General features: G+C 36.5%; 1 protein-coding gene across 6 annotated transcripts in view; it reads left to right on the forward strand.

Moving 5' to 3' along the window:
• The window catches only part of HERC2 (HECT and RLD domain containing E3 ubiquitin protein ligase 2), a 115,172-nt gene that overhangs the window by 15,960 nt on the left and 82,972 nt on the right, over positions 1-16,240 (forward strand). For 3 of the 6 annotated variants that reach the window (XM_054813830.1, XM_054813834.1, XM_054813831.1), the window contains exons 4-7: positions 2,338-2,475; positions 13,099-13,318; positions 14,945-15,045; positions 15,825-15,981. In XM_054813830.1, coding sequence (XP_054669805.1) covers positions 2,338-2,475; positions 13,099-13,318; positions 14,945-15,045; positions 15,825-15,981 — 616 coding nt within the window. Of the gene's footprint in view, positions 1-2,337; positions 2,476-11,679; positions 11,805-13,098; positions 13,319-14,944; positions 15,046-15,824; positions 15,982-16,240 lie in introns of those variants that run through there. The other 3 variants (XM_054813833.1, XM_054813832.1, XM_054813835.1) reach the window with 2 other exon arrangements.

Below are 16,240 nucleotides of genomic sequence, written 5' to 3' on the forward strand. Positions count from 1 at the left end.
TCTGAAAAATTTTTGGGTTCCCTTTTTAAAAATCCCTTTCTTTAAGCCTAACTGCGCTTCTACAATTGTGAAGTCTGTGTTGCTGCTTTCAATCTGGACTGATACCAATTTTGTCCCTTATGGGGCAAGTGGTTTTTTGGAAGTATAGTGAAATGTCTTTGTGGAACAATTTGACATGGGCCTTTAGTGTGATTTTTAGCTCACCTCTTTCCCACTTCTTCTCTCATTACTCCCCATTTCTGTTCATACAGACAAAGAAGAAAAAAAAAATCCTGCTTGTGGATTTGCATGTCAAGGTTGTTTTTATACAATACAAAACTCAAGTTCCAGTGTGGATTGGAAGCTTGTCTGTTTGCAGTGAGGAGTTGGGCAAAATGACTAAGTTCATAGCCCTTTGTTGTCATCCTTTGCCAAGGATCTGTTAAAAAGCGTAACAAGTTCTCTTAGAGCTGCCTGCGAAATGTAGTGTCTTGGTGCAACACCCTTATACCTGCTAACTAAAATCCCAGACCCTGTGGAGTGTGTCTCTAGATGTGTGGGTGAGTGGAGAAACGGTGAGATTATGGTGTTACTGTGGGAATATTCTGAACTACTGGGGCTAAACAGGGTCCTTCATCACTGGTTTAACTCTGTAACAGAACCTGTGCCTTTAACATTATTTGCTTGTGCCTTAGAACAGAAGCAGCTAGATTCAGTCACATTTTGGACATGCGTTATCATGCTGATGACTACTGGGCTATTGGCTGTTGCTTGGTGTTTGAGAGAAGTGGTTATACTCTCTCTGATTTCCACTTACAAGTGGGATATCCAAACTCCTTTTCTGTTCTCAAGCGACCTTGGCTATCCCTTCTTTAGCCCACAATCTCGGCTGCAGCATGCATGATGCAGTTATGTCTCCTCTTTTTTTTTTTCCCTGTTCTACTTCAGTCTTCATCTGCCACCTCCTGAGCACTAGGGTGTGTTATAGGTTGGCTTTAATTTAAAACTTGTATAATTAAAGCACCTTAAAAAGGTTTATTTTGGGAGGTGCTATTGTCTACAGCCTAACAAATTTTATCACAGATCCAGTTACAACCAGATTAGACACACACTTTTTTTTCAGTCCAGATGGAAAGAATAGTTGAATGTTTCTGTACATGGTGATAGGTGTATTTTGTATGTTCTGAGGTAATGAGAGCCTGTGATTTCCAAGTGGGGTCATGGTGAGTCTGAGACAGGCTGCGATCGTATGTGCTGTGTCTGGCTGCAGCTCTAAACCTCTTGCCTATTGTCTTCTGAAATGCTGGTAAAACTGTATACATTTTGGGTCTGGGGGATGAGAGAGGAAAAAAGACAAAATCCTTGTCTGGCTTGTTGTGGCTGGGACATCTGTGAGGGGAGTCTTTTAAATGAGGTTGGCAGATAGGAATGGACGAGCAGTCAATTTAAAGAGCCTGGTGAAAATGGCTGGTACTAAACTCTTCATGGCTAAGTTGCAAATGCTGGACATGAGAAATTTGGGGGGGTATTTTTAGAAAAGAAGGTCAGGGTGAGGAAAGCAGTTGCCAATGTGGCCCTTAATTGCAAGGCAATCTGATGCATTGAACTGACTGGAGGTATGGATATGGAAATCCATACCCCAATATGAATAAGGAGAGACTCCCAGCTGTCTAGTTCTACTGCGTTTAGAAAATTGGGACTTTAACGCAGCCTTTCATTACAGAGATAAGTGACTAATGTCTGTATTCTGTCTTAATGAAAGTAAACTCAAAAGGATTGCAAATACTGTTTTGTTGCTTGGGCAGAAAGTGGTGGTATTATTTTCATAACTTGCTGTAATTACTGAGATGCCAGATATATTACAGATGTTGAAACACTGCTGCGTAAAATCAGTGTAAATGCCAATATCTAGCTCTCCTTGATTTTGAAATTAAGGCAATTGCTATCTGTTTGTTTCTGTCAAAATGTGAAAACAAGTAAATACTGCAGAAATGCTGATAGTTGGGAGCAAAATCTGACTTAAAGTGCATCCTTTGTGATACTGTGTGTTGCAAATCCTTTGCAAGTCCTACGTGATGGTATTGATATTAAATGTTCATCCTTCCTAGGAGGTTACACCAGGGATTTCTGGATTCTAAGGTCACTGTCTTATGAAATGTAACATAAGACCTAGCACCTGTGACAGTTGACATGGTAAAATACTACTTCCCCCCACCCTGTGCTCTTAATGATAGACAATATTGCTGTAAACTTGTGGGCTGGGCATTTCACCTACATTTCTAATCTAGAACTGAATTCAAGGGGGAAGTAGCTTAACTGGTCTTTTTTTTTTTTTTTTTTCCCCTTTTTATCCTTTAGATGATAGCACTGAATGCCAAACTGCATCAAAGAAAGAAGAGCAGAACGACAAAGAAAAGAAAGATGAAGAAGAGACTCCGCTGCCCACTTACAGGGCCAAATCGATTGTTGAGAGTTGGGTGTGGGGCAAACAACCAGGTATTACAGCTGTTTTGGTCATTCTCACTGAAGCATTACATATTCTATATTGAACACTACTTCTGTAGCATCAGGAAAATCAAATGTACTGGCTGACAGATGCACCTGTTAGGTTAGTGGAATAAGTTGGATAAGTGGTTAACTGTGATTCAGGTTAAACACTTACTATAATTACTTTCAGATTTAATTAGAGTCATGACTTGAAGAGCCAATTTGCACCTTTCATGTTGCTCGAAAGAATGATAAACTGACTTGGAACAAATGCTGTTATACAGTGAAATGTTACGATGTCTTCACACTATTTCTTTTCAGTTGCAGAGACTAAAAAGAAATTGCTTAGTTTCTGAAGCCTGAATTTTCTGCAGGCAATAAAGGTTTAATGGGTGATTTTTCTTTTTTATTTCATCGTCTGGTAGATAAGTTTGAGTGAATCATGGGAGGAAGGTTGAAATGGTTAGTTCAATTAACTCTCTGTCCTGATCTTTGCTGACAGTAATCTCACCTATGATGGCAGTGGAAAAATGGTTTGTGTGTACACATCTTCGTGTATGGCTCTATAAAATACTGATTTTTGATATTGAAGCCGATTGAAGTCGATGCCTGTTTATTACTGCAGAGCAGCAAGTCATTGCCTAAAATTGTTCATGTTTAAAAATAGCAGATCAGAAGAAGCTTCGCTTCAGTGGTTTGTTTTACAGTTCTGGTGCATGATATTGCCTGATACAGATGTTGGCATGTACAAACTTTGGAGACATCTGTTGTGCTCCTTTTTCTTTCCCCTCACTCAGAAGCATATGAAGATCCCTGGGAAAAGTATTGTCTCTTCAGCACCAGAATCCACATCTGTGTAGCCCCATTTGGTAGGGAAGCTATTTGTTTCTGGTGAGCCAGGGGTCAGCTGCTAGTCTGCTGTCCTCTGCTCTGTGCCAGCCAGCTTGCTCCCTTTTCTTAAGGACAGGGGGACAGATGGACTTGCTGTCACTCTAGTAGTGGGACAGAATTTTGCAGTGTAGGAGGAATGAAAAGAATTGCCACTGCAGTGGAAGGGGGAGTGAGAATTGAATGTGTTGAAGAGATGTAAGCTGAAGGTTGCATTATTTTTGTTTTATATTTTTATTTACTGTTTGTTGCTGAAAAGTAAAAACTGTTTTACAAAATGCTAATCTAAATGCCAAGTATTTTACCAGATTTCTGGCCTTTAAGCTCACCTTTCAATTATTTCTTAAAAAATTGAAAAAACCCAGTTGTTTAGGAAAAAAAAAAGTATATATTTTTGGAGTTTTCAGAAAGAACTAACTTACTCTCTTGTATTTACTTTTAGTGCTTATGGTTTATTGGTGCATGTACAGATACTTATTCTAGAAATAACTTATGAAGACTTTATCTAATAAATTTGTGTTCCTTGGTCTCTGTTACTATTTGTGCTTGAAATTTGTATCACCTGGCTGTGACATACAAATCCTTAAACAATCTTACAAACACACTTGCAGTTTATTTATAGAAGTGTTATAGGTGGCTTTTGCTCATGATTGTAGGTAACTTTTGTATTTGTCAGAAATATAGCTAACATCTGCCTTTTGAGCCATCCTAGATTTTGTGGCTTGGTAATTAATTTTGAAAAAATCCAGAGAATCATTTCAATTTTGATAATTTGTGTGTTTCATAAAATGAGGAAAACTGTTTTAAGCTTTTCTTCTGTCATCCTTCATAAAAATAAAATGTACCTGTCAAAAGCATGAAGGAACTTTTGAAAAGGAGAGTTGTTTCTTAAACATATTGTTGCTGATAAAGAAAGAATTAAAAACTTACTATGTTTTCATTTATGTTTTATTCCTTTACAAGTAAGGTATAATTTGGACATGGGAGCTTGGAGTTACTTTACAAAAAGAACTGAAGAGGCATTTGAAGTCAGTGTTTCAGGTCAATACCCTGAACTATTATTTCTACTGAGTCAAATGATTTACAGTCTTATATTATGAAAATAGTATCTAGACATTAGACAGTGTGTATCTATGTTTTAGAAGTGCTGTAATACAATCTTATTTTGCCAAGAAGTGTGGAGGATCATGCTATTGAACTTCAGCAGGCTAATCCAGGTCAGTGGGCCTTGTGACATCCTTCCCCCATGAGGGCTGAGAGACTTTGAGAGCACACAAACCCTCATGTTCATAAAACGCATTGAGAGGCAGTACTTTTTGTTGCTGTCTCCCCCCTCCCCCGCCCCCCCCCCAGTACTCCTCTTGTTCTGTCATCCTGGCACAAGTTCAGAGAAGCAAAATGCTTTCCCTAGTTCTAATTTATGCTGAGATCACTGTTCTGCCAGAACAGGGCAAAGAGGTCATAGCTTTTTTTTGGAATGGTCTTATTATGCCAAGTACTGTAAAAATGCCTAAGATAATAATTAATTTGTGGTAAGTCATTATTAGACTTTAAGGTGTTTTTCCTTCTTTCTTGAATTGTAGTGTTCATCCATTTCATATTCAGCTCTTAAATGGTGTCAGTGTTGAACTATTCAAGACTCATTTTTGACATGAGTGCTTCTTTAAAACATCTTCTCCCTATCCTATTCCTACCAGGTTGTGTGTTCATTAACCAGTTCTTCTGATTCTTCCTAAAAATCTTGTTTTACTACTTTCATCAATTTTCAGAAAGTATTTGGTTTTTAGCATCTTACGTGATCTAGAGAAAAGTCTGGGTGTGTAGCCCTGGATATGGGGAGAAAAAGAAGAAACCCTTTGAAGCAGTTGTTCAAAACATACAGAAAATATAGCAGTATTTAATTTTCTTGGGCTTCTTTTCCTTAGCCATGATATGCTTAAGGTTGTCTATATTGAGTCAAACCAGAGGACAGTCTAGTTTGATGTCCTGACTGCAGCAATATAAATAGCAGTAGCCAAATGAATAATTAAGTCCCATGTTTATGATACATTATCTGTAGCTTACAGACTTTGAGTCAGAGGTGGTGGTATGGGGGAATGTGGATGTGTGTTTGGCTCCCCCCCGCCCCCCTTTTGCTGGAGCATATGTGTGCATGGTATAACTTAATAGGCTTTAATATTTTTGATGATGATTTTTTCCATTAATTTGTCTAGTCCCTTTTGAGCATTCTGAACTTTTAGCATCCAAAGCTATATGTAGCAAGGAGCTTTGTAATTCAAAAGTTTATCATGTGAATATTACCTCCTCCTAGTCCTTGACTTGATTTTGGCATCTGTTGGTTTCACGTAAGGCCCTGTTGTTCTTATACTGAAAGAATCAGTGAGTGATCGTTCTTTACTTGTCTTCCCCAACACTGGTGGGGTGGGTTTTTTGTGTTTTAAGAATTCTGTCATAATCATCCCCCAGTTGTACCTTTCCCTCACTGAAGATCTTATTTCATGCAACTTCTTTGTGTACAGAAGCTATTCCAAACACTTCTTCCGTTTTTTTTTTTTTTCCTCCTATATTTTTATGTCAGGGAAGGTGGGTAGGGAACTGTATATAGTACTTCAGCTATGGGTACCTCTTGGGTTTCATGAAGTGGCATAATGATCTCTGGTTTTCGTTCTGTCTTGATACCCTGTTTTTCCTGCTGCTGTTGTACAATGGATCAACTTCTTGGATCTACCCTGCTGTAGTGCTAAGATCTCATTCCTGAGTGGAAGGTAGTTTGGAGCCCCTTTAACAGTGAAAACTGGGATTTTGTTTCCCTTGCTCATCAGTGTACATCTACAGTTTTATTGCTCACTTCCTTAATTGCCTGCATATTTTTGCAGTTGGCTGTCATCTTTATTAATGTAGTACCAACAGACTTAATGACCTAAATATTTGTCTCCATTTCCACACAATTTATGCATGTATGGAACAGCAGAGGAATTTACACAGGTTTCTGTGGGACTTGGCTGTTGTTGTCGTTGCTCCTAAATGTGTACTGGCTGTTTATTCATATTCCTTGATGCATTCCATATGTATCTCTATCATATATCAATATTGGGTGTTTAGAAACGTCTTCAATACACCATGTCTTTGAAGATATAAAATCAGAGACTTGAGTATTTTCAACTTCCATCCAAAAGTGCGGCTTTCCCTTAAGATGAATGCTGTTTCTTTTCCTTGTTGTTGTGTTTTGGTTTTTTATGTGGTTTTTTGTTGTTGTTTTTTGGCATTGGATTTTTTTTTGTCTTAGACTTAGCCAGTGCTTTTTCCCTTTCTCAAAGCTTAAAACTGTAGAGCCAGCTCACTTTGACTGTGGGTATAGTTGAGTATTTATTTAATACCACTTGAGGTCAGGTAATATTTATTTCTTGGAAAAAAAACCCTGCTGCAACAACTATGTGTGAAAAAAAAATTAACTTTAAAAACTGTTAAATAGATTATGATTCAAATTCACTGTGATCTCATTTCGTATGTTTAAGATACTAAATATTGCATACTTACAAAGTTACTTAATTGCTGTCTGACTAGAAAATGCTACTTTCTACTTGCAAGTTTCAGTAGGAATGCTACTGTTCTATTTCCTCTTTAGGACAAAAGATTAAATGAGGAAATAATCTTAATGCAAATATACTTAAATGAATAAGCAGTGTACAGTTGAAGTGGGAATATGATTTTCTTGTGTAGTCAGGTTTGGTTTATATTAGCAGTGAATAGAGCTATTATGCTGATAAATCAGTGTCATGACGTAACACTTCTGGGGCTTCCTCATGTATGAGTGAGAGCTTGTTTACAGACAGTGCTGCATCTTATTTTTCTGGTATCGTTAGTATAGCTAATTGCACTAAGAAATGCTTTAGAGGCAATACCTAAGGGGGCCGGTTAAAATTACCCATGTGAATTCAGTGAGATATTGTTGAGATACATATCACTACCAACAGCAATAGAGTCTTTCTGTGTTTGCTTTGTGAGAGAGGAGACATGCAGAAATATCATCCTGTAAGGGCTATTAGTTACACAATTAAATCTAAATTTGTACTGTGTACAAAAGTAAGTAAAAGCAGTCATGGCATTGAAAGAACTCTTTTAACCTTCTGTATACTGACACTATCTACTTTAATAAAATTTCTTGATCATTACTTTTAAGTTTAGATTTAGAAATGCTGATAAAAATGGTTCAGTCACAGGATGAAATTTGACCTCTTCTGTTTTACATTTCTCTTCTCAGAACTCCATCCCTAGTTTTACTTTCTTGCCGCTTGGAACAGATTTTGACTCACCTCCCCCACACACCACACAACTTCCCCCCCATCTTGAAAGCTGTTGTCCAGCTCCAAGTATCTGTTTGTTTGCTCTTAAGAGGTATATGCGTGTGTATGTATGTATATTTTTACACATGCATGTGCACACACACGAGGCTCAGTTCTTGCTATTTTCTTCTGTGCATGAGTAATTGAGCATCAGTTTAAACAAGTTTTGCTCACAATAGAAAACTTTGAAAATTAAGCTCCCAGTCACATAATGAGATGCATTCTGAATGTGGATGCAACTATTCATTATTTCTCTTGCTGAATGCTAATAAGATGAGGTCTGCTGATGGTCATCTTGAATAGGGGAACAGAGAGAAGGAAGCTAAAAGCTAAGTGCCCTTTAGGAATTATATTCTTTGTTGGTATAAAATAATTTTGGGAGCATGTGTAGCTTTGTTTCTGAAGGAAATTATGTGTATGTGATTGCATTTTTGTCTTTCCACTCATTCTGTGGTAATAGCTTGCAGGGCCGTTAGATGCCTGTGAAGCCAAACCAACTGCATCCTCTATTTGCTGCTTGACCTGTGGAAATAGCATGTAGTGGAAGAGGAAAGAGAAGACAAAATATAAAAATCTCTAGGAAATTGGAGCATATTAGTTCTGCTGCTGACAGGAACGTGAGCTCATTATAACAGTAGATTCTTGCCAAATTCTGTGTTATATGTATTTTGAGTTTTTAGGTCTGAATTCTCTCCGCACTGTAACATCTATATTTGCCTTTACTAAAGCTTGTGATTCAACCAAAGTGCTTGAAACTTTTCAGTTTGATATTGGCATTTTTAAGGTTCTTAATTTACCAGTTAGAAGCCTGTGATTTTCCTTACAAGAGCTAATAAAGTAAGTGTTAAGAAACCATTTATTTTAATTTTTTTTTTTTTTTTAGCTGCTAAACCAGCACCTCAGTCATGTCTGGTTAGTGTTCTGCCTGTGCCTGAGATGGTTGAAGATGTTACTGTCTTCAGTTGCTTGTTTTGCATTCCCCCCCAGTTTTGCTGGCATACCTAAATAACATGTCACTTCTTAACTCTGTTCTGCCAAACGATCTGGGTTAAACACTACCGGTATTTTTCCTTCTAATGCAGAGAACTTCTGGCAGGAGGAATTAAGAAGTGAAGACATGTAGTTATGTTAGTTGCTCAGGGGAGAGAGGGATGTGATAAATTTTAACAGAAGATGGTAAAACCCTTATCTATGTCCACTGCAGCCAGAAACATGTCTGACTGTAGTTGTTAGTTAACAAGTATTCTGCTAATGGTAGCTTGAGAATTTAAACTTGTGTGGTATGAGTTTAACTCCTACGTTATAGGTGTGGATTAGGCAAATAGTGTGTCTCCACCCTTCATAAATAACTGACAAAGCAAAGCATTGCAAGGGATGGTTAGCATCAAGGGCTGGTGTAGTGGCATATGAACAGTTTTGTTTAAAGAGTTCCCTGTAACCTTCTCAGATGAAATTTGAATCGTTACTATAAATAAGCTATTCTCTCATTAGTCTATTTCGTTCATTGGTAATAAGTGTTGCTCGGACTTGAGGGTTTATTGAAATCAAGTTCACCGGGTGGATTCCCAGATATATTTAAAACTTTCTAAAAATGAACTGAATTTTTTGTGAAGATAAATTTACTTATGGAATAAGAGAAGATTTAAAGTGAGGAAGTGTGTAGATATATCTCACTTAAAAATAGTGTTACTTTTAGTAAAACAAGACAATGCTTGGTTCAATTTTGAGATGTCTGAGTTATAGGACTACTATAACCTGTTCCAGCCTTTAATACACTTTGTGTGTGAACTTCCTTTTGCGTTCTTGAAATACTAAAGAAGTATATATAAAATATTTTAGTGGAATTATTTAATTTTGGTATAAAGCCTTCCTAAAATTGTAGCTATTTAAGATTGTGAAGGCGAGGTGAGAAGGAAGGAAGAAAATAATTTTATTACAACTAAATTTGGTAAACTTAAGTTTGGGCTTCATGAAGGTTTTTTTTTATATGGTTGGAATCTTGGTGAGTCTAAATCATATTTTCCATTAGAAAAAAATAGTTTTGCATGCAGCGTTTAAGTATATGAAAATAGTATATTGTAACTGAACTGTTCTTCATATTACTGGTTTCTGAATATAAAGACACTGTGATTTTTAGAGCTAATCACATGAAAATTGAATTCTTTCAGGCCTTTTTTCTTCATAAAAAGTAAAGACAGAATTTTAGTTGATTCCTTTTCTAGCTTTTGTATTGTCTTAATTTGACTTTGTTTTATTTTGACTTCATTGACAGGAAAGCAAAAAAACTTGTTTTTAAAATCCCTTACTTTAGAAAGCACTATTGTGAGGTTTTGTTTTGTGAAACATTGCACAGTCCATGGAACTATGGACTGTTTTTGTATTAAGACAGAATTGAACCTTTGAGGTATTTAAAAACTACAGTAATGTTAATTTTTTTTGTCAAATGAGCCAGTTGTCCTATCAGATCATTGAGTAGGATGCTGAGTATCTTACAGGTTATGCTCAGCATGTATTGCTGAATCACTAATTTCATAGGTGCTGCCTTGAAACTATTATTTTTTTCTCTGTACAGACACAATATTGTGTGTGTATACAATACAGCTTTAAAACTGGTATTGCATGATGTGCATACATTGTATATGCTTCCGTAGGATTCTGGTTTTTATGCATTCAGAATTCATACGGTAGTTTGTATCACCCGTTGCATCAGAATGGCTGGAATGCTGATAACAGCAGTTCTATGGTTGATTGCAAGTGGTTGGAAAGGTATGCACTTGTAGGCTTTTAGGGAAACTTCCTTGCAAAGTAATTGCTGGAGGGTTGTGGGTTGTTGCTGCCTGTCCTAAGCATTTCCTTCCAGCAGTCCCCATGACATATGTTTAATAAGCATGTTATTTTGAAATTAAGGGCTTTTTCATCTAATTCTTCAACTCTCAGAAATAATTTTAGAGGATGTCTACGTTTAGCTAACTTGCCAGCCAGGAAGGAATGATAAATGCTGTAGGTCTGTATTACTTTATAGACTCTGCTGAGTCTGGCACTTGATTTCCGTAGCACCATAGACTCTCTTTTCCTCAAACATAAACATCAATTAAAGTGCCTTGTTTTTTCTTCATGGACTATTTCTTTACTTTTCTTATAGATACATGAGACCACAATGTGGGGAATGAATCAGCAAAATGAAGTCAGTTGCCAGAAAAGAACAATGTTAAGAAAAGCCTCTTTGTGAAGCTGAGACTATGGTCATTTCTTACTTTATTGTTGTATCCTGGTGGTATTTAGGGTTTTAGTGTTAAAGAAGGAAAGGGAAAAAACACCTGATTTTTATCTCTTCTGATGGTTTGTTTAGAGGGATCATGAAAATGGCATGTCAGTATTAACCATGTTCTGTTAGGAAGCCGTGTGCTGCAAGAGGTTTTATTCTGTTTTTGCTTACAAAATGAAGGTTAAGGCACACCGAGGAAAACAGCAGCAGCCTCAGAACATGTAGTTTATATTTTGTAGAAGTTTTCACTTTGGTGTTCTGAGTAATGCTAACACTTCACAACTGACATTTCTCCCTCAAAATTGTGGTATTTAACAAAATAAAAATTTAGTTGGATCAACCTAGAAGTATACTGGAGCTTCAGACTGGATGCCGATACAGTCATCCATTAAACCTTCAGAGTACACTTCTATATGGCCATAATGTTAAGGGGCATTGTGAAAGCCAAACCAAACAAATCAAACATGCCTTTGGCAGGCGTCTGTTTTATTTATGTGTTACTTTACATTGTGATCTGAAGTAGCTGTATGTATGTAACCTGTTGATTTTCAACTGTGCTGTGGAGTTCTTTGGGGAATTTTGTAGGGCTAATATTAAGGACAGTGTGGCTTTTTTGTTGTATTTCTTGTTGATTTTGTCATATTTCTTGTTTGAGTCAAGGTATGATGTGTATAATAGCTGCTATTGCTTTTGTCTTTTTTTTTTTTTTAAGGTCTAGGCTGCAAGGAACTCTTTCTAATCTATTCTTACTCATTGAAAAAATAAGCTGTTCCTCATAGTCAGGTGGAAGGATGTAAATTGCCTCAGGGGGAGGAATCTAACACGTTATGAAATGGTGAAATGTGAGTTGCAATGTTGAAAACAGGCTGGGGTGATGGCTGATGACAAACCGTACGTGATTGTGCAATGTGATCTGGTGACAGAGAAGGCCACTTGAATTCTCTGTTGGGTACACAAAGATGCATTGCAGAGTGGGCATAAAACTTTGAAATACTTTATACAGTTGCAAGAAAATGTTATGCCTCATTAGATAAAATTCTCAACTCTAGCGACTGCCATAAGTGTGTCTAAATTTCTGTAGCTTGGAGGCAGGTGTTCAAAAAAATGTGTTGGTTTTGTGTGGGGGTTTTGGTTTTTTTTTTTGTTGTTGTTTTTTTTAAGGTTGTGTCCATCTTCTCACAAACATTGTAACATATATGCAGACATATGTTTTTTTCTTAGTGCTTAGTCCAGTGTCAGTTAAAACAAAAGTACTTCTGTGTAGCAGCCAGGCAACAAATGTGGTTGGCTTAGGGACAAGTACAGTGATTCAGTGGAAAGCAAAGTGGGGTGGCCTGGTGATCAGAATGTTAATAAAGGGACAGAGAAGAACCCTTCTAAGAATGCACTTCATTGTTTTTTGGCCTAGGAATTAAAGCTACAGAGAATGTAAAAGTACACAATTTCCAATTTTTTTTTTATATGGGTTTTTTTTGTTGCTGTTGATACTGTACTTGTTAGCATCTGTTATTAGATTACTAGCACTTTGGGCTGTTGACTGCTTTTTCTGATTAGTGAAGAATTAATTCTGTAGTGTTGATGCATAAGTCAGATCTTTTATTTGCTAATAGTACTTGCAAACATCTTAAATTTCTCACGCTATTTATTAGCAGCACTTGGCAGTGACTCCAGAGCTTCTGAGAGTAGTTTTATAATTTCTGAGAAAGTTAAGATACTGCGTATCAGTGCAAAATGAAAGCATATCCTTGAGGGGAGTTGCGAGGTTGTTGCCTGCACTTGAGAGAAGTCTGACTCTGAGGTCTGATGATGATAAGAATTTGCTGTCTAACTTCTTTTTTTGAAAAACGTAAATATTTCCTATGATGTCTTAATTTCAGACATGAACTATGAAGGTTCAGATGTATTCACACAAAACCATTTTTAATGACAACCTTTGTCTCAACACCTGTTAAGTACAATTGTGATTATGTAATACTGTGGCTTAGAAATGTGCACATTATGTATGGAAATGCAAAGTTTTGCTGTGTTTTAAGGTTCAGACTTCAGTTCACAGTTTTCAATTTGTCTTGATTTTTCTGAATACTGTATATAACAAAGATGAACACCCATAAAGTGATCTCTTTCTCTGATTCTCAGACGTGAATGAATTGAAGGAGTGCCTTCATGTACTAGTGAAAGAACAGCAAACTCTGGCCACACAAACTGCTACAACAGCTCTTTCAGCTATGAGGCTAAAGCAGAGGCTGGTTATCCTGGAACGATATTTCATTGCATTGAACAGAACAGTTCTTCAGGAGAATGTCAAAGTTAAGTGGAAAAGCAGTAGTATTCCTCTGCCTGCTGTGGATAAGAAAAGGTAACGATACATCCATGAACAAGTTAATACATTAGGAAAGGCAGAGAAAGGTTATCAACCTATGTGTGAGAGCTTAATCTGATTTCTTCCTCCTCATGAAACATTAGCAGTAAAAAGAAACTCTTATTTCTTAAGATGGTTTTACATGGTGTTATCTGCCACGCAGTTTTCTTCCTTGACTGATGCTTGGTTATACTGTCTCTGTTCATACAGGTGGGTTTTTATTGTAATACATTGCCGTAAATATTATTCTTTGAGCTATAAGTATACTTTTATTGAGATAGTCCTTTTGTTCTACTCGGCTACAAAGTATAGAGAAACCTATTTCAGAAATGATGCTGGTGGAGGTTATATAGTTCTAATAACATTAATATAGTTTTTGTCAATATTTGCTCAGTTAAGGCACCTAACAAACTTAAAAATATAAATATATAAAAGTTAAACATAGTTTTCCTTAGCTTGGGTGAGAAATGCTGTCATAGTACATTTTACATGAAACTGTTCCCAGAGAACTAGCTGAATAAGAAATTGACTGATTACTTTCCATGTCTAGATAGATTATTGACCTAAAAATAGAAAAATCTATCAGATGAGGCAATAAAGAAGCTATTCAGTAGCTGAACAAGGTTGCTGTCTGACAGAGCAAGCAATTCAGCTAGGGAAATTTTTATGTTAGATTGTCTGTAGCTTCAAAAATGAAAGGAGACAATAAGTAGATATCATGACTAGTTAATGATATCTTTCTCTGAATAGTCTCTTCTCTGAATTTTTTTTCAGTTCTCATTAAAAAGAGCACTGGTATATTCAAGTTATTAGACTGCTAGAAGTGCCAGTTTAAATTTTTTTTCTCTCTTGAAAAAGTCCTAAGTCCGTCTTTTTGATGTGAGATTAGAAAGAAAACAGAATTGTTGGTGTCTTTCTGAGAGAAAGCAGTAGGGAATCTCCTGTTGTTAAGTACAAAGGAAAGCCTACTTAATGTGATTGTTTGCATAAAAGGAAAAGTTAACAGAAATGTATGTGAGTCCAGTGGGTATTAACAAAAGTTCAAGCTGTCTCTCTACCTTACGCACACCAATACAGAAGCTGCAAAGAGAGATTCATAACATTGACACTTAAATGGAAAGATAAGAAATGACAAAATCAATGGAATTCATTATGAGTTATTGAAGATTCATTAAAAATAAGCCTAAAAGCATAGTTTTTGCAGCCCAAATTAATTAGAAGTATAAACTTCCTGAGCAAATAATGACTACATGAAATACCTTACATCTGTGTATTTTGAATACACCATCATAATTTCACTCTGAGTAACTAGGTGCCTTTCTGATGGCAGTCAATTATGCCAGTCTAGTTTATTATTTCTCTGTGAAGCTTTTTGATGTTGGGGGTTGAATTGGTTGTTTAAAGCAGCTGAAGTTGAATTTTGGTTGTTGACATTTTGATGTTTATCACCTTCATTCTCAAGAGACAATTACAATTCTTTACAAACAAAAATTGTATAATTATATACGTGTGCATATAGCTAAATTATAAAATTGTCAAATATACAAATTACACAAATAATTACAAATTTAAATACTTATTATATAAATTATATCAAGACAATGCATATCTAATTTTATTTAGCCCAAGACCTGTAGGCAAAGGTGTAGAAGGACTTGCACGAGTTGGATCCCGAGCAGCACTTTCATTTGCATTTGCATTCCTTCGTAGAGCCTGGAGGTCAGGTAGGTCTACTCTGTAGCATATTGCATGTATTTTTGATTAGAAGACAGATGATTCATTAAAGCGTGTGTGTGTATTAAATATTTGCGTAGATCTGTACATTTATAAGTGTTAGATTTGCATAATTGTGTTTTATGTTTATGTGGTATTATGCCTAACAATACTGTTGCTGATCCACGCCATCCAAGCCACTACCCATGCTGTGCTGTGCTGCGATGCTTTTATGCTTATGAAGGCAAATTGGGATTTCAGGAAGAGAACATATTTTTGATGCCAGATTTCAGAAAAGTGAGACTTCAGGCAGGATCAATGCATTGTGTTACTACACAACAGTAGTAGCTTGGAAAAGGAGCTTGGAGCAGCAGTATGAAACTTGTGGTTAGTTTGTATACTTGTCAGTGATTGTCAAATTGCAAAGGTTGGCACTCAGAACTTTGACAGAGCAGTATTGTCATCTGTGCCACCTTAACGTACCTGTTTGTCTCAGTCTGTGCTCTTTGTTCAGGTGGCAGCTGTTTGGCTCCCTCTATCCAGCCAGCCCTCGTTTTGATTTGCTCAGCAGATGCATAGAGGGACGAGGTAGTTTAAGAGTTGTCACCTTTCTGAATGTATTTTTCATGAAGCAGATAGTTCTTCAGAAGTCTTGTAGTCAAAATGTTCATGTGAAAATCAAGAACTTTGTAGGTATTATTAAGTAACTTGTAAGCTTGAGGTTTGTATACAAAAATTTGTATAACTTTTGTAAAGATGGGAGTGTAACTAGTACTGCTGTGTTCCTTAGGTGAAGATGCAGACCTATGCAGTGAATTGTTACAGGAATCACTTGATGCACTACGAGCTCTGCCAGAGGCGTCCCTTTTTGATGAAGGGACTGTATCTTCTGTATGGCTGGAAGTGGTGGAAAGAGCTACTAAATTCCTAAGGTCTGTTGTGACTGGGTAAGTTTCTTTTTCTGAGCATTGCAGAAGTAACTGTTAAATGGCAAACTTGTATCTCTTAGCAGCTCGTAGTATAAACAGAATAGTTTATGGAAAATTAATAAGATTGTTTTCCTTTCAGAATGTTGCTATACAAGCAAGCAAAAGATACGTGAACTGTTGAAATAATGCTCTTTAAATTTAATTTAATTCCTTTAATCTTTTAAGAAAAAGCTGAATTTGGGTATTCTGAATCACTGCATGTAGACTTACCTGAAAA

This window comes from Grus americana, chromosome 1 (assembly GCF_028858705.1).
Source record: "Grus americana isolate bGruAme1 chromosome 1, bGruAme1.mat, whole genome shotgun sequence".
NCBI lineage: Eukaryota > Metazoa > Chordata > Aves > Gruiformes > Gruidae > Grus > Grus americana.